Below are 20,625 nucleotides of genomic sequence, written 5' to 3' on the forward strand. Positions count from 1 at the left end.
TAGGTTTGGAATAACTTCAGTAAGTAATTCAACTACATCTGCTTTTTATCAGCTTGTCCTTGGTTGCTACAGTCACACTGATGTCTGAGTGCTTTGGCCACCTGCAATGCTTAAAAAGAATAAGTCCTCAATGCTTAGGATGTTTTGAGGCTTCAGACTGAAAAAAAAATTTGCTTTATGTGCACAGCAAGATGTTGAATTTGCTGGCATAGCAGGCTTATCTTGCCTTCCAGATCTTACACAGAGACTGCAATTCTTCAGTCTCCTGTCGTTTTAACTGACTCAAAGACAAAGCCCACTCAAAATGTATCATGTGATACTGATGTGAATGTGTCATGTGAGGCATGTGCTTCTGTGCCAAATCAGTGGAGCGTTTTTTGATAAAGAATAGCAAGTTTGTTAGATAGTGTAATTCATTGTAACTTAGTATACAAAGCAGTGTGAACAAATGGCACTGGTTCTCAGTGGCCATATGCATATGGCAGTTAAAGGATGTGAAATTTGTTGAGCAGGATGTACAGAAGTCTGTCGTGAATGTGTGTTGCTAAATGGCTGTTCAGAAACGAGCCAGACAAAACGAAGTAATGGGTTAAGAGGAATGCAAAGAAGCAGCTGTGGCATTAGGACTTAAGAAGTGTGGAAGGTATAGAATTATGTGCCTGGGGGTACAAGTCAGCCTTTGGAGAAAGCTAGTTCCTGTAAAGAGGTTATTCTGTAATTTCAAACTCTGGTCAGGTAACAGGCGTGATGTAGAACTGTATGGACAAGTAGTCTGCTGTGGCAAGGGGTTTCTTGTAATTTTTTACTTATCCTGCATCTCGTTCCCTATCCTGTCTTGGCCAGTTGTAGAGAGATACAGTCCTGTGAATGTTGCGTGTGGAGTTTATATGAAAATGTGTGCACATTATGGTGATTCTAGTTTGATTTGTACTAGTAAGTTATTTTTGTGCAGAGAAAATTTTTAGTAAAAGTATTTTCCAAGATTAACCCAGAACCAGGTTCTATAACTCATTAAAATAGTAAGTGCTTTGGAGTGATAAACTAAGCTAGATTTTCACATGCTATAATTAAGGTTTGGAATAGTTTTAGAATTAATTTTCATTAATGAATTACTCCATTAATGTCACAGTGTCATTTCCATAATAGTTTTTGTATGGCTGGCAGAAACATTCCACTGCTCAAAAGAATTTATCAGAATCTTTTCTGTAATTAGAAGTCAAAGAACAAATTCCTAGCACACTGGCCATGATTCTAGTAAGGAAAAGAGCGGGTCAAGTAGAGAGGTCTCTTCTACCTTTTCATACCCAATTGTGTTAGAGGGCATTGGGCCGGGACTGGGGCACTAGTTGGCCATGCTAGTTCTTTGTTGTCACACTCCAGAGTCACTGACTTTCTCTTTGGTATTGTTTCAAACACTAGTTTCCCTGTAGAAGTGGAATACAATATATTCTTGAACAATTTTTTTTGTTGCAGTCATCGGGTTCTTGTCATTAGAATCTTGTTTTATTTTTGCAGTATGTATAAGCTGTGTAAATGCACAGGGATGTGTCTCCCTTTGTGCTTTCATGTGGGGCTGTAGTGAAGTATTTCTGTATCAAAGAATGCATAACTTCAAAAATGCATCTTACGTTGTGTGTCTGTTTTATTCAGTTTGTATTATTTTCACTGGAATATTAGAGCTCTAAATCAAGTATTCCATGAACTCTACTGAATCTGCACAAAAAGTGACATAAGTTTGTTGGGGAATGATATCTTTGTTGAATCATTGGAAATGTCGTGTGTCTCCAAAGCTCCTTTTCTGTCTCAAGTCTTGCATGTTAGTTTTCTCTTCTGTGTTTGTTTACTGTACTTAAGAAGCAATTTCAGAAAAGAAAACAGCTGTTATATAAAACAGTTATATTGCTAGAAGTTTTATGTTAAAATTTATTAATGGGTTGTGTTATATTTAGATTCTTACTAAAGAATCCTGAGCCATTTTAAGTCTTGCTTGAACAAAGTATGTTAGTAACATACAGATAGTCTCTGTAAGCCATAATGGTAAACATGGCATTTATTTTTTAACCTAAGACTTTTGGAGTATGTTCTTTCTTGTAATGAAAAGTTTCTGAAAAGGCATTTCAACAGACACTTTGTCATTTGAAGTTTGCTACTTTGATATTTTGGCATACAATTCCTTATTACAGAAAAACATATTTTTGCCAAATTAATATTATTTAAGTTATAATCTCTTTGTTACACTTCAACAAGATACTAAATAAGTTCAGAGTTTTAAAAAAATTACTATTATGTAGCTATAATTGTTATTTTTTGTAAGCTTTTGCTTATCTTTTATTGCTACCAATTTTTTTATTCTTTTTTTTTTTTGAAGTTGACAGTACATCTTAATTTTTTTGTTTTGATTGCCTTACTGGTTTCCTTCTCAGCATAACAACAATGACCATGCAGCTATGTCGGTAAGTAGATGCAAGATGAAGAAAAAGCATGTGAACAGAAAAACTATGAACTGCCTGCAGGCTTATTGCTTCAATTTTTAATCATTTAATAAAAAGACCCTTTCTGTTTTGCTGATAACTTGCTGTGTACCTTGTGTGGATGCATGCAGGGATCAGGTTAATGACTAACATTGGGCTTTCATGCACCGGGACAGACAGCAGGAGTCCTAAAAACCTTGCAGAAGGTTGATGGGATGTGCCTTGCATCCCAAATGAGGTAATTTAGAGAGTGAGAACTCTTGAAAGAGAGGTCAGGTATTAAAATACAGTGGTGAGACATGCATACAGAATTAGGATAGAGTGATATAGCTGAATAAAGAATCAGTGTAAGTTCCATCGTTCCCCTGCTGCATTTGTCTGGGTTAAGAAATGTGTGTGCTGGTGTTCTTTATTTGCTTTTAAAATTTTTTTTAAAGAAGCTGATGAATTTTCCCATCCCCTGATGATTTTCAGATTGCAATTTTTTTCATATGAGGAATATATTCTGATTTGGCATAAGCATTGCTGTGCTAATGAAAGTGATGAGGTTAATACTACTAAATTACTAAAACTGGGAGAATGGATCTTGCTCCCAAGTTGTTAGGAGCCTAGAGCACAAGTTGCAAGTGGAGGTGTAGGGAGGTGGAGTATTTAGTCTGTTAAAGAGAAGGCTGAGGGAGAGATGCAGCCTACAACCTCTTGAAGAACAAATACAAAACTGATGGAACCAAACCTCTTGGTTGGACTGACAATTTCAGACATGGCTGTGGTCACAGGTAGAAGCTTGGCAAGAGGAGCTTTGATATTAAAAGGAGGGAAAGTGTGCTTGAAGAGAGTGGTGCAGTGTTGAAGGAGATTGCAAATGAGGCTGCTCAATTCCCATCCTCAGTTACTTTGAAGGGTCTGCAGGAGAAAAGGTCAATGGACCTGAAGTAGTGTTGGCAACAGTGCTCCAAGTAGGTTGGCTTAGATGACAATGGTTCATTCCAATCAACATTTCTATCATTTAAATACTCAGCATCCTGGTGTACTGTCAAGATAATAGGTGTCATGAGCTCTGTGTTTTGTGTAGAAATATTTCCTGTTAGTATTGTATAGGTCTCAGGCTGCTGGTTATTTCAAGATTGAGGGCTAGCAAAATTTCAGCAATGTAGAACGCAGAAGCTATGTGGCTTTTGGAAGGTTTTAGTTATAAAGTCATGCAGTTTTTAATGGTTCTGTTTTCTGGATTCACAAGAATTTAGTCTTTTGACATTATGTTCATAACCCCATTTTAATTTCATCTTGAAGTTTATAGTGCCATTAGAGGCTTTGAATCAAAAAGCAAATTAAAATTTCGTTATACAGCCATTAATCTCATTAAATAAATTGGATTATCGAATTTGTTATTAAGGAAGTACTTTTTTTAGTTTTATTTTGAAGAGTTAGGGAAAAATGTTACCTTGTATTTTCAGATCAGTTAACTGGAAATTCTAGTGGGTCTGTATGTAAGTAAGTGGTTTTAATCGAAGCTTAGAATTAGCTGAAATTTTATTCCAGATATGTGCCTTGTCAATACAAAGTTGGAAAAGAATGGCCATTGAGAAGAGACTGTTGCAAATTACTTTCAATTAGGTATTTTTAATTGTTTCAGTAGCATTTGGGGCAGAGACTGGAAGTAAAATTGATTCTTAAAAATTCCATTCATGTTTTTAGTATTGTATTCTGTCAATAGTTCAAAAGTTGGAGATTTTAACCTTGAGTGATAAAATTTGTATGTTTAATTTATTTGCATTTTCAGAAAGAATAACATTATGTTATATCATATTGCTAAATCAATTCTTCACTGTAGCATCTTAGATTTAATGGCTAAGTTTTGTTATTTTCTTTTTATGCTGAGGATGGCAGTTTGTGTTATTTTATTGTTTCTGTGATTGGCAGCAAAAGCCTAATTTCACAGCTTGCAGTGAGGGTGAAGGGGTGGTGGTTTTCTGCAGCTATATTCAAAAACTGTCAATCAACAGCCTCCACAGGCTACTTAGAGAATGGGTTTTCTTACTGACTTCTCCAACTGCTGCTTCATGCTGTCTTTGATTGGCACAGCCTGGCAGGGAGGATGGATGAATCTGTCACTGGCTGGTTAATTGTGTTGCTGGTCTCAGCCTGACATCAGGTCTTTGACTCCTAAGTGGCTCAATACAAAACAAATTAGCAGATTGTAGTCATATTTCTCATTCTATATGCTTTGACTTTGTTGAATGCAGTCCATAAATCATATTGACTGACACCATAGTGAATGATGAAAGCTGCTTTTGAGACAGCTAAGCATGGGTTTTAGAAAGCAGCACCGCAAAGGTGCCGTGGAAGGATGCATATGGCTGACCCTTTGGGAATTTCCTAGGAGCCAAATGTCTCTTTACTACAATTGTTCTTAGGAGAAAAGCTTTTGGGTCCTATAAAAAAGGATTTAATATGTCAGCAGATTCTCTTTACAAGCTCCTTTGAAATATAAGAAGTTTGTCTAAGGGTTTTCTCTTTTTACAAACTTGTATTTCAGCAAAATGTGAAGGCTGGGTGAAAAAACAGTTGCCTTTAACGCTGTTAGCAGGTGTTTTTGAGTATAGAATAGGGTCCTTGTTTTCTAAACTTTACACTGATTGAGTGGAAGAATAGGTTTTGTAGATAGGAGCAATTAGCATAGGCACAGCAGAGACAATAGTAGTGTCTCCAAATGGGAGGCAACTGGGGCAAATGTGAGGAGCCTGCTGAATCTCTGCATGCTGTTGAATATAGGTATTTAATTGCTAGATAACCATGGCCACCCCCATCCCCTTAAATAATAATAGTAATTTAAAAAAGCAAAATTAACAAACATCAATTAACTGACATTTGTTCAATCCTGAAAAATAAATGTTATTGCTATGTTCACAAGTCATTATATTTCCTCTTCAAAATGCTCTATGAAAAATTGGCAAGGAATTGATGATGTGGTAGATGTTGGAAATTTTGAGATTAATTTTTAACTAGATCCTATTTTTTAAACACAAATGTTAATTATTTTCTGGGTATCATACATCCAGTGTATTTTGAACTGGGTAGCACTGAATTTTGAAGAGGATAATGGTATAGTTCACATTTCTCTTAGTTAAAGTTCAGCATTTTGATACATGCATAGCTTTATTTTTTCTGTAAATTTGAGAATTTTAAGTGATTTTTATTAAGCATCAACTGTGTATAGTAAACTTGTAGTATTTGTTGATGTGTCATTTGAACAATAAGCCTGTAGTTCAAGTTACATAGTTGGAAATAATTTATATGTTAGGATGTTTCCATTTTATGAAACTTTAAATCCAGCATTAAATGTACATATATTGATACTTATTTAAAGTCGGAGTGGCTTCAGCTGTTTCATTTCTGTATTGTAACCATTTTCCTGTGCTCCAGTACTATTGATATTTGCCAGATTGTAACAATTAGCTACATACATATGCTTGTTAGAAATGCAAAATTCTTTCATTTATTTAAGATAACAGAGGAGTATGCATTGTTTCCATATGAAATAAACTGAATGTTAAAATTTCTCATGACAACCTATTAATCTGGTTGAATTTTTATTACATAATAGTGGCAGCATAAATAGAACATGGAGCTGATTTGATGGAGCAGTACATTAAACAGAGATGCACTAGTTGTTCCATTAAATCAAAATGACATTTCCATTAAGTATTTCAAACGCACTACACTGTAATTACATGAACTGTGGCCCATTTAGTCCCCTTCTCACCTCCCTTTTTCCTTCCTTTTTTGCCTATTCTTTTTTTCTTCTTTTCCCCCCATTCATATTGGTATTGTTCTGCTTGGGGAATAGAGCTGCATGTCTCCCAGTATAATTGCTGTTGGGTTTGGGAGACTTTTAAGCATGCTGTTCTTGCATTGTTTCTTACATTCTTTGTTGTCAGTTCATCTATTTTGCTCAAATATGTTATTTGCTTTTCTGAGATTTTCAATTAAGAAACTGACATGTCATTTTAGATAAAAAGCTCCTTACAGTTCAAGGTGTCTTAATGCTAAAAAAGAATTAACAGCAGCCATTTAATGTTTCAGTGTGAACGTGAGGAAAGTTGAAGGCTTTCCATTGTATTTGCTATATTGTAATTACCTTTTAACAAGTAATGGATTTTTAAAGCATGAAATATTTGGGGCCATATTTGCTTTCTGTTATGAAAATTTTCTGCACATGAAAATTCAATCATCTTAGCAAATTGACTTAGTAAGGACAAGATCTGGCTCTTCAGATACTGGAGCAGAACTTCCCAATCTTTTTGGGACAGTGAACTTTCCATTATAGTTGTTCATTATGCATGTTTCTGGGAGTCAACAGTGAATTGATCAACCTGACCTTGCAGAAAACAGCTGGGGATCTATTACTTTAGAGAAACAGGTGACATCACAGTACCGATGGATAGAAGTAAAACAATAATGGCATGCCCTCCAGTAGCTCTGTTATGTTATTATGATTTCTTTTGTGTAAATGTGTTGTTACGTTTGTTTCAATATCATTGTAACCTACACATCAGTTGTAATGAGTGGTTTCAGTACATTAAACTACAGAGATTCATATAGTTGCATTTGACACCCAAGATCACTGTGTTTTAAAAGATGGCAGTGCTGTGAATAGAATGGTACCATCTGGTTTGGTATCTGGTTTCAGGTGGTTTTCTTAACTTTAAGGTAGAATTTTGTTATCTTTAATTTTTTCTGTACTAAATTTTAAATAATTTATTCAGGTTAATGTCTGACTTGGTGTTTTGTTTTTTTGATCTCATGTTGGGAAAATTGTCATGTAGGTGATACAGAGCACTATTGCCAGCTAGACTGTGATTGGGAAATTATTTCTATTTTGTACAGCAGAGGGCTACATTTCATTTTGTAAGTAGTTGATCACTGGCAGCACTGATTTATTAGGTACCTGAGATGATGGATAGGTATGAATTTTTAAAATAATTTAGCAACAGACTTTGAGATGGAAACTGAACAGATAAACTACCAACAATTAGCACAAGCTTTTATGAGAATGCCCCAACCGATTGGAATCATTCTGGTTTCTATAAAGTTGGGGGATTTTAAAAATTTGATAGCATCAAAAATATGCAGCATGTTGATTTTCATTACATTCTTGCTTTCATTCTGTTTTGGTTAAAAATATTTAAATAAAATCACAAAGCTGTTTATATGCTTCAGCAACTTTAATTGTCATTGTTTTGGAAATGTCCTTGTATTCATGAAGACTGTTGGATTGCTGGAAGAAATATCATTAATTGCTTTAACATCTATTTAATCTAGTTCTCTGTTTGATCTAATAGAAACAAATCTAATAGGTCCAATAAATAACAGGAAGTGTGATCTCTCTCCTTCTGATCTAAGTTTTGTATCATTAAGACTTAGAATGTATATTAAAATCAAGTCAGATGATTTAGGTCTTTAGTGACGTATCATTTGTTTCTATTGTAAAACTTGTTGCTTTTTCTACTAGGGAAAAGTGGCCCAGACAGCTTGCATGTCAGCCTGCCAGCATCTTTCAATGTCCCTAATGCAGATGCTACTGGACAGTGAATTAAAACAAATAAGCATGGGAGCAATTCAGCAGTTTAATTTAGATGTGATACAGTGTGAATGTAAGTATATATTCCAATCTGTATTGGTCTTAACATTGAAAAAAGTTATTTTGTGAAAGCTATATAGTGATCCTTCTCCATAATCTACCGAAACTTTGTCTTTTATTAAAAAAATAATACTATGGTACATCTTCTTGTAAAAGTATTTTTGAGTAAGTATGTTGGCATTCATAGAAAATTTTTTAATGAAACTTTTCTTTTAACTAAAATATCTAAATTGAAACATATATTGTTTTTACTCCTAATGGAATCATAATAACTATATCCAGTAAAGATTTAGTTTAGTACATGATTGCCCAAAACTGCTACATAAATATTATGTTTTAATGGTTAAGAAAAAAAGATCAAATGTCTGTGAAATTTTAATGTTTCCTCTCGAGTTCATCTATTATGATACAAATTTTAAATGTGCTGTTACATCGGGTTTTCTCACTCGTAGAACTGCTACTCCCTTACTGTGCAGAATAACAGAGTACTCATTTAGTAAACATCAGATGTTGTTTTATTGTCACTGTTTAAAATATGGTATCAGAATTATTTTATAAAGTGGTTCAATACAGCACTGAAGGCAGGGTTAATTACCTCATGTTTTGCATGGAGCTCATGGCTCAGGATGTGTTGTTAATCTGTTGGAAGCAAGTTCCATGAATAGGTGTTAGGACTGGTTTTATAGTTGATGACTGAGATGCAGCAGAAAGGCTCACTAGTGATTTTTTCAATTTTCAGATTCTTCTGCTCTGTTTTTACCTTTTTTTTTTTCCAAAATGTCTTTCCTGTTATGTGTTTGAAGAATAGGTCTCAATTATTTTGGTGACAGCTGTAACATGGGGCAGTTATACAGGTCATATCCTGAGGCTTTTAGTTTGGATGCATGAAAAAAATTGATGACTACTCCATTAGAAGCTGGGTTTCCTATGGGAAACTGAAAATTCAATTTCAAGCAATTTGGTTAGCATCATGGAAAGTTCTTGTGGGAATCCAGAGAAAGACTTATGTGGCATTTTTGACATTTTAAACATGCAGTTGTCTTTCCTTCTCCTGCCTTATTCATTACATTCCGGGTGAACTCAGTAACAGGTGGAGCAGGCATCTTTCTGACAGTCCCTCACTGTCCAGCCTTAAAGCCTTTCAGGGCATGGAACAAACTGAGTCAGGGCTGACTTGACAGAATATTTGTAACATTGAAATTCTGTGATTGTACAAGTTAACCAAACAGATCATGGTTTGACTTTCCTTACTTTTAGTATGCTTGATGTTGCAAATTTAATAGTGTACTTTTCAGGTAGGTACATAGGAGTGTGTTTGTGCATTCGTGTAGTTTCCTGGATGTAAAAAAGATACCAGTTGTTAAAAGATAAATCATATAGTATTCATAACACTTACATCATGATCATTCATCTTAAGAAGCTGAATTAATACAACCACTAAACCATCCTGTGCCCTCTGAACAAATAGTGTAACAGTGAAGAAAACTTGTCCATTACAGTATTATTCTGTTTCTAATATTTAAAATATCAGCTGTGAACAACACAGTACTTCACTACTCTCTGTAAATTGCCACTGCCCTGCTTCACCCTGGGATTTCCAGCACTACAGGGGATAAAATGCATATCTTACAGGTGACTTTCACAGTATGAACAGTATGTTCACAGCAAAGAAGGGAGAAGTTCCATTGTTTCCAGCTATCATCTGAACTTTGGCTTATTTTCAGATCTTTTTCTTCTCAGGCAAAGGCTGATATGTGCCCTAATTAGTGTCATCCTAATTTCTACTACCATTCTGTCTCTGTCTACCATCTTTGGTTGATGCACAGCAGAAACTTTAATCAGTGAAGAAATCTTAGTAGAATTTTATTTGATCTAAAATTATAACATTTCATTATTTTAAAATAATAAAATAGCTATAAGATGACGTGGTTTTTCATATGTAGCTGTTATTCTGAGTATATGGCGTGGACAGGACATACAAAAACTTCGGCCAAAATAAGAAAGTTTTAGAAAGCTAGTAACTTAAAAACTGAAAAATGCATTCTTCCACCACTGTGTAATTTCTAGCATGGGCTGTACAAGTGCTAACAGAACGAACTTTATTTCTTCCTTTGTGAAAAACTTACAAAGCATGTTAGAAAAAAACCCCTGATTTTGTACAGAAACCCTTTGAGTAGTTTAAATATGATTATGGAAGCTTGTCAGAAGGGTATGTTTCAACAAGCCACATTTTGCAGTCTGTGGAATAAAGGAGTGACACAAGATTTTGCTCACACTGCTTTGCTGATGTGGTTTCATTCATAAGGTCCATCACAGGCACATTCCAGGCCTCACTGTGATGCCTGTGATTTATGTTCTTGCTCATCACCCTCCCCCAGCTTTATTCTTTGATGCTTTGGGATTAATGGATACGACAGTGACATTTCAATTAGTGCTTAGAGTGTGCAAATAATTCACAACTGTTGGGAATTTTCTACTGTATTGTATTAATGGGTTTGACATTTTACTTACAATGGAGTGTACTAGATGAATTTTGAACTAAGAATTTAGATGAGATGTAGAAAGTTATTAATAGCTGAAAGTAAACTATTGAAAATTCTTGCCAATATTGTAGATTTTTTTTCTGATCTTTATAATTTTTTTATTTCTAATATGAACTGGAGAGGTCTAAATAAAATCAGAAAAATGTGATATCTTATTAGTTTTTTATTTTCTTTTAAAAAACAACAGTCCAAACAACAACCCAGCAATCTGTTAAAGTCAGTAAGTGCCCTTCTTAGTGGCAAAGGATAGGTAGAGTGATAGGTGGATTTCCAAGAAGGGAAGGAGGTCATCTGGTGGTGACCTGTGCTTTTGTTATTCTGCACTAAATTTTAATACAGTGGAGTACCTATAATAGTTAACTTCAAAAAGCAGAGTAGAAAATCTGGAAATATCTGATACTTTTGCTCAGCAATAATAATAGCATCATCTGGTCTTATCGCATGATTTGTAAGGGAAAACAAAAAGTCATCATCATCTGTCTCTTCTTCTAGCATGCTTTTTGTTTCCTTTCAAACATTCCAAAAGATTTCAGTTTGATTTCAGCTTGTCAAAGTATTTCTTTACTTCCTCTGCAAATTTTATAACCTAGAGCAGTGTTTTACCCCTGTATTTCATACCATTCTTTCTCAGTGGTTATTTCCACTAGGATGATTGAGATTCTTGAAGCATTGTTCAGAAAACAGAATGTACTAAGTCACATTGAATAACATCCAAAGAGTACTCTTTTGCTTTAATATTACATTTTGGCTCCCCAAGGAAGAAAATGGGTTGGGAAAGGGTTGTTTGCTGTTTCTTGAAAATGAAATTCAAATGTGGGTTACTGTAGCTCACTATACAAGAAGAAAGGGGTACATAATAAATAATGAGCTTTTCAGAGACACCATCCAGATCTACTTAGCTTACATCAGCTTCTTATTAAGGAATTAGAACTTGTTTGAAGTTGTAATTGTTGGAAGAGCTAAATTTTTTTTCTTTAATTTATGTGTTTTAACATAGATGAATTGTGAGGCAGGATTAGTTAACGGAATGAAATATGGGTGAGTGGTCATCCTTCTTCACCCAGATGTGAAAGGGTGAAAAGGTTTTGGGTTTTGCCTATAAACAAGCAAGTCTTAGTGGAGGGTTAGTGCAAAGCAGAGCTCTATATTTTCCTGATCAGCCCTGTGTATGGCTTCCAGGCAGTCCCTGCTGTCACTCACTGCATGGAGAGCGACAGTATCCAAGAGCAAGTGACATCCCAACCAGAGTGTCCTCTGCTGAGCACACACAAAAGTAGTCTCCAGGTGGGCATGCCAGAAGCTGAGGAATCCAGATCCTGTTTTTCCTTGAAAAGGCACTATATTCTTCTCTGGAGGCCCCTTGCTTTTTACCTGCCTCCTCTCCCGTCTGGGCAGTCAGGTTGACTTCGCTGGCTGGAGGCCATCCTTCATCCACCGGTCACATATGGCAGCACGGGCGGGAGAGGAAGCAGCGAGACCTTGCCGGTGCTGGGGGCTGCTGCCTGCCCAGCTGGCAGCTCCCTCAGCAAGGCTCCTTCCAGGCGTGTTTGAACAGCTGGAGCATCCAGCAGGGCTGCAAAGTGGCTGAGGCAGCTCACACAGTCACCTGATTCTCCGCTCTTCCTTTAAAAATACTTCTGTAGCTTGGCTGTCCTGCCTGTGAATCAATGCTATGAGGCTGGAGTTTAATTATCCTAATTTAGCTTTTGATTCAGAATCCAGACGCTGGTTTTTAATTTCTTCCAATGAGCAGCAAAACTATTTATCAAGAATTAGGTACTGAATTCCCAGACCAACAGAGAGGCACAACCAGATGATGTCTAAAAGATGGGATCTTGAGACAATAAAATTAAGAGACCTAATAAATCTAGAATTGTTTAGAAATTCAATGCAATTTATGGTCAAAGATATCTTAAATTCCATTTAGTAGATATAGCCTTTATCTTAAGATCTCCATGAATACGTACATATATATATGTCAATTCTCATATATCTTGTATACAAAATACAATTATAAGATCAAAGCAAAATATTCAAAATAAAATGGACTGAAGTAATCTGTTCAACATTTATATTCATTATTATAATTCATGTGTTACCACCCAGCCTGTTTTGGTATTACTACGTATTTGTTTCATTTGATCCTATCTTCTTTATATTCCTTAACTGCCTGTTACAGGAAGTATGTTGAGATTGTAAATATTGAGGATTCACATTATTCTTGTTCTATATACATATATAGTATCAGCAAAGCCGAGGAAGAGAAGATGTTAACAAAAACCTTGTGAATACCAGATTCATATAATGTATATTTTCAACTGAGTTTTCCCAGACATTTGGGTTTATGTTTCAAACTGCCAAACAGCCAGTTGTTTGCCCCTAAGAGTGACAGTTTAATAGTGATCTTTGCATTTCATTCTCCTATATTATAAAATTCCAGAATGCTTTTATGCACATTAAGCCAAACAACCAGCCAGCCCCCCTACCCCTGCAAATCCTCTTTAAGCCTAGAATGATTGTAGGGGGTGAATATTTTAAAATATGTATATATGACAGTGTTTCATTACTATCTAGAAAAGGGCCCTTAGGACAAAGAAATTAAGAATGTTAATCCTGTTCTTATATCTTCCTAATATGCTGTGCAGTAGAAAATATTTAATTAGCTTTGTAAAATTGTTAGCAAAACTTAAAAGCCCTGCACTGAGGGCGGAGGGGGATCTGTCTGACTGTTACCATAAGTAGATTATCTTTTTGCCCTCTGAACTCATGAAATTATAATAATGAAACAAATTCTATTGTAGTCACCTGTCAGTGTTCCAAATGTGAGAATAAATGTTTGTGCTATAATGAGTGTCCCTAATGTTGTAAATGCATTTATAATATAAAACTGTAGTTAAAGAGAACAAAGCTTATGCAACAATTAAGATTGGTACATTGTGTATTTTTTGTTCTATAGCTGCAATGCAAGTTGGTATTATGTAAAGAAACAAAATTATTTTGCATTATTTAATGCATTAGGATAAATTCCAGACTCTCTTTGCCTGATGAGCACAGAAAAAATGCAGATATTTGCCCTGTGGCATGTAAGAGTATTCTGCTGTAGGAAGATATCTCCCAAAGTATGAAGTGCCAAAAGCTAGCTGAAAAGACTTTTCTGAAGGTCACACTTTTCAGTTATATTTACTTTTCAGTTCTGTAACCCTTTTTTTGCCATTGATCTTTCTCCCAGTGCTAGCTACCATTGTGGAGTGGCTGGATGAGCTGAGATTCTGGTGGGGGAAGCTGGTTGCAGTGTACTGTGTATGAACAGAAAGCTAGGATCAGATCAGATGATCTGATGGGCCTTACCTTCCTGGTTTAAGGGATGTAGAAAAGATCCCTTTTAACCATCATGTGTATCCTTCTTATTAATGTGCTGCTCACAGCTCATGTATCTCTTCTTATCTATTTGCTGTGGAGCTTTGCTTAGGATTTCCTGGTGGAGTGTGGTGTTCCCTTTTAAATTCTGGGTTTGGCTGACCTCAGAGCCCAGCTTCACTGTCCTTAAGAAAGAGTGTTCGTAATGGCCATGAAATACCTGCAGAAGACAGCCGTGTAAACACGTAGGCCTTTAGCCTAGGTTGTTTAGAAGGGTGCACAAGGTGTCTAGGCTTAGGCATCTTCGTAATTCTGCAGGTTGGTGATTGTACAGGCTGTTTTGTCTTGGCTGATAGAAAGAGTTTATTATCAGAAAACTCTCCCTATAAAATATTGAGTGTAAGATATGGTTTTTTCTACTGTTTTTTAGCTTCTTTTTTTTTTAAGACATGTTTGTGGTCAATTAAAATTCCCTGAGAATGCCTCTAGAAAGTTGGTGTTACTTAGAAAGTAGGAAGACCAGACAATTTAAAATTCACACTTAAATACAGTAATCAGTGAGCATTTGCCAATGTTACCAGTACTTGTCTGTGACATTACAGTGGTCTCCCTAAGGCATTTGATTGCTATTTTTATTTCTTTAGTTGATAAAAGATAAAGTTGTATTGCAGTTGAATTCATTCTCCTATTACATGACTCTCATAAAATAACTTTTGCACTAGTGTAATACAAGTAATAAATTCTGCTTCTACTTGTGAAGCTGCTACTCTAATACTATATCCATCTATTACCAAGCTATTTTTAAGTATTCTGAGATGGTCCTCATAGTTTCTTGTACCATTTAAGTAAGAGTCTTCATCTAAAATTGTGTTCCATGTTGTCATTTTTAGACTTGTGAAATAGTTGATCTGGATTCATTAGTCTGCTTTAAGTTGAAACCATACATTCAGAAGTAAATGTTCAAGGCCATTATTTTACCATCGTGTTAGCTCAAGACATCAGTGGTTTTCTGGATTTTACCTCCATATAATCCTCATTTTGTAACTAGCCATTTAAAAAAATATATTAAGAATTTCATGTTACTTCTGAATGTTATTGAGAATGTTAGAGTTTAGCACTGGCTCTGGAGATTGGATACATATGTTTTGTTTCCTCTACCATTGAATGATCTGTTTCTCAGGTTTGGAAAAAATACCTTTCACTGCTTCAGATGATGCTTCTCTAAAGCTATTGTAGTAGTATCTACTTTGTTTTGTTGAGAGCTCTACCTGAAGGGCATAAGAAAAATACTCATTAAGTTCTTTTGAAATAAGATACCTAACCTGAGTGGGGATATGAGGCAGTGGTTGTTTGTCTTTGTTATTAACTTACAACTGGAATAAGAACTACAAAAAGTGTATTTATTTTTAAGCTTATCAACTTTGATCTTTTCCTGATTTAAATAAATAGCTTTCTTTCACTTACCATGTTGCTATTTTTTGTATTATGAATATATTTTTGCTTGTCAATTTGGACAGCCGGTTCTGGGTTCAAAATGAGCAGAAGTTCATTACTGATAAGTAGGCTAAAAGGCATAAGAAAGAATTTCAGCTCTGCTCTGACCATAGGGCTTTCTATCCATTGTCTACACATGAAACTAACTCCCACCTTAGTGTTTGTCCTTTAATGCTGTTTGGCTGGAGGTGCAGGTTTTATAGCATGGATGCTGTAACAAAGGCAGATGTTTGAAAATACATTGACAGCTATGGATTTGGTATTATTTTGAAATTCTTCAGTAATCATGCACCTCAGGCTAAAACATACCTTGATTTCTGTGGTCATAACATTACTACTTGGTCAGAATTTTAAGCAAAATTTCTAATAATACTCCTTAAAGTATTATTCTTTAGGATTATTGGAAAAACTGTCAAAAGGTTGTTTGTTGGTTTGTTTGGTTTTAATCACTGTAAGTTATTAAGGTATTCCTATACAACTATGCTATCTAGGATTTATATTACATAGAGCTTGATAAAAAATAAAATCTACATCCGTAATATGTTAACCTTTTTTTTTTGCAGTGTTTGCTAGTTCTGAGCCTGTGCCAGGATTCCAGGGAGACACCCTGCAGTTAGCTTTCATCGACCTCAGACAAGTAAGACACTAGTTGGTGTTTTTTATCCTACTAATTTCCCCTTCTGACCAATGCTGAAGTTATTAAATTCAAGAACCTTTCATGTTTTTGCATTCCCATGTAATTAGTTGTGAAAAGCAGTTATTTGAAGTGTTGTTAGTGGCACTATTCCCTGTAATTTAGCATAAAACTGTTTCTCCCATGTGTGGTTAGGGGGCACTGTGCTCCTGATAGTACTGTTATAGGAATATTGGATTGAATTTTGGTCCTGACAATTTTGTGAAGATCCTGTGACGCCTTTTTGCAAGAGTGTACATGTTATCCTGGTGTGTGCTGGTCTGATTCCAGCACACACCAGGATAACTGATTCTGAGCATATTCTCCTGTCTACAAGACTACTCTCTGGATAGCAGAGTCAGGCATGGTACTATTTAACATTTCCTTTCCTGAATTTATTACATAGAGTGCTTTAAAACTGTTGGAAAACAGCTTTATTCCAACTGCATGATCTTTATTCTACATAAAATTTAATTTAATTTAATTTGATTTAAAATGCTGTAAAATTGGAAGCACTTTTCCACAGATCTTGTCCAAAGGAAGGTTTTCCCAGACTAAAATCTATTAAAATCTTTGTAAATTTGGACATTATAACCACCATAACAAATGATCTTCAAAACCCTTTCATGCTTGAAGTTAGCTTTTACAAAGAATTTATTATTTCACAAAATTGTAAGTATAATTTAAATAGTGAAATGAATCATTAACTGCACATGGAGGATCTTTAGCCTTCTGCAGATGTTGGTGATATTTTTTGGCGCCATTATGAGCCTATCAAAGTCATTAAAAATAAGATAAAGTAGAAAGAATTCTATACCAAATTATAGTAAGAATATTTTGCTTTTAATAATTTAGTAGGTTTTTCACAGCAAGATTATTAAAGGGCATTTCAGAAGGGAAGATTCTTGAGGCAAAAGTATTCAGATTTCACCTGGTAGTTAGAAAGGACTTCATCAAACTGTCTTTTTAAATGAAAAAGTTAAAATGTAGGGTTCTCTGTTATGTTCTCACAGTAATATAATAATGAACAATATCTACAGTGGGATAAGTGTGTACTGTGTGAGAAAAATACAGGATTATGTCTACAAGACTTGTTCATGCCACAAGTCTTGCCTTGACTAGCAGCCTTTCTCTTTTGGATTCTTTTTTAACTCTCTTCTTATTGTCCATGTTAAAAGAAACTAAACATCTTCCAATTTGTACTTAGATTATTTCAGTTGAAGGGAAAGTATGTTGAGATTTTGGCACCGTTTTTGTCATCCTTGTGGAATCCTTGCAGAGCCTACTTTTGTTTCAAGGGAAAAAATTATTTCCAGCTATGCAAGAAGGCAGGGTGTGTACATACTTGCTACAGGAAATAAAGTTTTTTGTATGGTTTAAGCACTAACTGGGGAGTATGTCACTTAAATAGGTATTATGCTGTTTATGATGGCTCTTAGTTTATGTTAGCAACTTATATTTAGAATTCTCTCAAGCACTTTATAGAGGATGCTCTGTATGTCATGTGAATTTAATTAACTTAATGTACTGTATAAACAGGAGAGGTTAGGGCAGCTCTCTATTGGATTGGAACTGGAGTTTGCAGATGTAGAACAGTTCTAGCATATTTGGTTTGGTTTGATTTTTACTATATTTTTGTGTGCATCACTAAAAGGCATTGCAGGCACACATCAAAAACTTATACCATTTAGTAAGGATTTTCAGTGCTTTCCCTCTTCTCCTTATTTGTGATCCATTTCTGTCTTAACAGAGTAGATGACAGTTCTTTTCAAGAATACTTAGAAAGGCAACAGAGCCTTTTTCAGAAGGTTCTTATAAAAGGTCATGCTTCTGTTTTTTAGTTTGAATTTGATACTTCTTCATGAATTGCAGGATATGAAAGATAAGGAAGTAGGTCCAGTGGTCAGGTTTTACCTGCCCACCCGGACTGTGCCCTGAGGTCAAACTCCTGATATTGGCTGTTTGGTACAGAGGAGCTGATGACAGGTAGGGGCTGATACAAGGGGGAAAGCTTGAACCGTATCAAAGCTAAAAGGCAGGAGATTTGGGACTCAGTGAGAGACTGTAGCTAAAAGATGGATCAGCAGGATTGCCCTCTTCTTAAAAAGCAGCTGACCTGCAAGGGAAAAGACTTTATCGTCCTGCCAATCACATGGTTGCTAATGGAAGCCAGTTATCTCAACAACAGCTACTCTGTGCTGTACTAGTGCAATGTGTAAGATTAACAAGGATTGGGCAGTAGATATTATACCACGTTTTACTAACGACGTAAAGTCACTTACCGGAGGCCAGCCTGGAATACAGAGAGAGGAGCTACACTTGAATGATTACCATGTAGGGAGGACCAGCTTTCAAAAGAATTGCCATAAGTATTTTCAACCTAACAGTTCTTGATCCTCTGTCTTTCCCTGAAGACAGTGTGTAGGCAGCATGTTGTCCCCAGCAAGCCCACTTTCCTTCTTCCTCCCACAGACATAGAAGAGCAAACAGAAACAGCAGGCATGAGAAAGAGTCGTGCCTGAGAAGACAACCATAGTTAGTAGCAGAAGGCTCTAGGAGGACAGAAATCACAAAGGAGAAAGCACTTACCAGTGTCCCATTTGAGCCACCTCTGTCTCCTTGTACTGTTCTCCACTTAGGCTTTTGTCATACTCAGCATGCTCTTAAAGATTTTAGTAATCTGAAGAAACCCTAGTCAAAAAAGAGCTTTGTGCTATTTCTATAACCACGGTATCTCAGCATTTTACACAGGTGACTTGGTGGGGTTAGCTGATTACACTTGATCATCTAGAAAGAAATTGGCAGCTCCAGCTAGTTTAGCAGGTAGAAAATTGGGGCAGATTCATGGTTCTGTGCAGCTGCAGTAATTGTGTCATGCCTTATGACACTTGTCTTAGCATATGACCTGAGGTCACACCTACGTGCACCCTTTGACCCCACTTAAAGCCATTGAGGGGCCATCTCAGCAAGGCAATTATCAAAGTGGCATGTGCTGCTTTACAGAGATTGGTCTCAGGCATCTTGTGAAGATGACCCAGCTCTCCTGCAACTTGCATTGCTCTATGACAAACATTTCTTGCTACTGTCTGTACAGGGAACCTGGGTAAATAGTGCATTGGCCCAAAGTGAGGGGGAATAAACTTTGGGGATTTTGCTACCATTTTAGCTCTTAGGTCAAATGGAATTAACCTTCTAGAGTAAACAAGTCTTAGTTTGTCTTACTTGAATTGTCTCTGAGGAGGAAGCACAGCCTCTGACATGAATTAGTTTTTTCCTGGTTATTATCAGTTCTTCGTGCCTGAAGACTAGGGTTACAGTTCTGGAATGTGAGGCAGTTTCTTGTATGTCCTGTACACTTAAGTACTGTGTGGATAAGACATGAATATTATAATTTGTGTGTTATTCTTTGGAGAGCCAGTGTAATATGTAGTGGACAAAAAAAATAACCTTGTGGTAGGCTGAGAGTTCAGCAGTTGCTGTCCTAGGCCAAGTGTCCTGATTCTTAACCAAGTGGGTGCTAACAAATACCTGTTCTTGAAATTAAATCATTTCCTGTGGAGATATAACTAAGCTGCCAACATAGTTTGGCTATGTTTCACTTTTGACTCGACAAGTTGTTTCTGATGTTCCTCTCCACCATCAGCACTGCTTAGAGGCTTCTTCCTCTATTGTCTCATCTCAAACAAGTACTCAGCTAGCTTGATGATTTGTGGAATTTCCATGTTTTGCTGGGTTGAGGAGTACTGTGTCTTATTTGTGTTCTTTTGGCACTTAAGTACATGTTGTTAACACCCTCCAGCTGCTGTCAGTGTTAGTCCTGCAATGGGCAGCAAGTCTCAAGTGAAACTAATCATATGCTGTTGCTAACTCCAGAGTTAAGCAACCACAGTAGCAGTATCTCCACCCACATGGAAGAGTTTACAGTGTAATAGTGGTGTCCTTCACATTAGAGACCAAGGGCTGTGATCAGCAGTGTCCACAAGTTCTGCTTTAGCATGGGGGGAAATTTTAGAAGATTTTCAACAATTTCTGTTTGCATTTTCTCAGTGTTAGAGATAAATTGGACACAAAGTCATGACACAATCAATATGATTAATATAAGGAGTAAGTTATCATAGAAACATCAGAATATACATTTTTGTCGGACTCTTGTTTATGATGTGTGTAAATAAGCATGTGCCACTTCTATGAACTGAAGTTATTGGTAGAATACAATATGTATTCCATTTGCAAATTGATACCTGATATTTAGAAGTATAATACATTTTCTTCTAATTCTGAATCATCAGTAGTTTATTGGATTGCTTATCCTTTTACATTATAATGTGTTTTCTGGTGAGAAATATACTAACTTTGTGAACTGCAGTGTTCCATGCAACAAATGTAAATTAAATTTATTTGAATGAGGAAATTGTGTTACTACTTAATACAGCCCTCCTCTTTCTT

The 20,625-nt window shown here is 35.9% G+C and overlaps 1 protein-coding gene across 14 annotated transcripts in view; it reads left to right on the forward strand.

Annotated features, from left to right (window-relative positions):
- EXOC6 (exocyst complex component 6) overlaps positions 1-20,625 on the forward strand; it is an 89,045-nt gene that overhangs the window by 48,398 nt on the left and 20,022 nt on the right. For 7 of the 14 annotated variants that reach the window (XM_086899038.1, XM_086899031.1, XM_086899030.1 and 4 more), the window contains exons 19-21: positions 2,424-2,453; positions 7,984-8,125; positions 16,070-16,143. In XM_086899038.1, the coding sequence (XP_086755164.1) occupies positions 2,424-2,453; positions 7,984-8,125; positions 16,070-16,143 (246 nt within the window). The remainder of the gene's footprint in view (positions 1-2,423; positions 2,454-7,983; positions 8,126-16,069; positions 16,144-20,625) is intronic. The other 7 variants (XM_086899039.1, XM_086899034.1, XM_086899032.1 and 4 more) reach the window with 1 other exon arrangement.

This window comes from Cyanistes caeruleus, chromosome 8, assembly GCF_971803275.1.
Source record: "Cyanistes caeruleus chromosome 8, bCyaCae1.hap1.1, whole genome shotgun sequence".
In the NCBI taxonomy this organism is placed as follows: Eukaryota; Metazoa; Chordata; class Aves; order Passeriformes; family Paridae; genus Cyanistes; species Cyanistes caeruleus.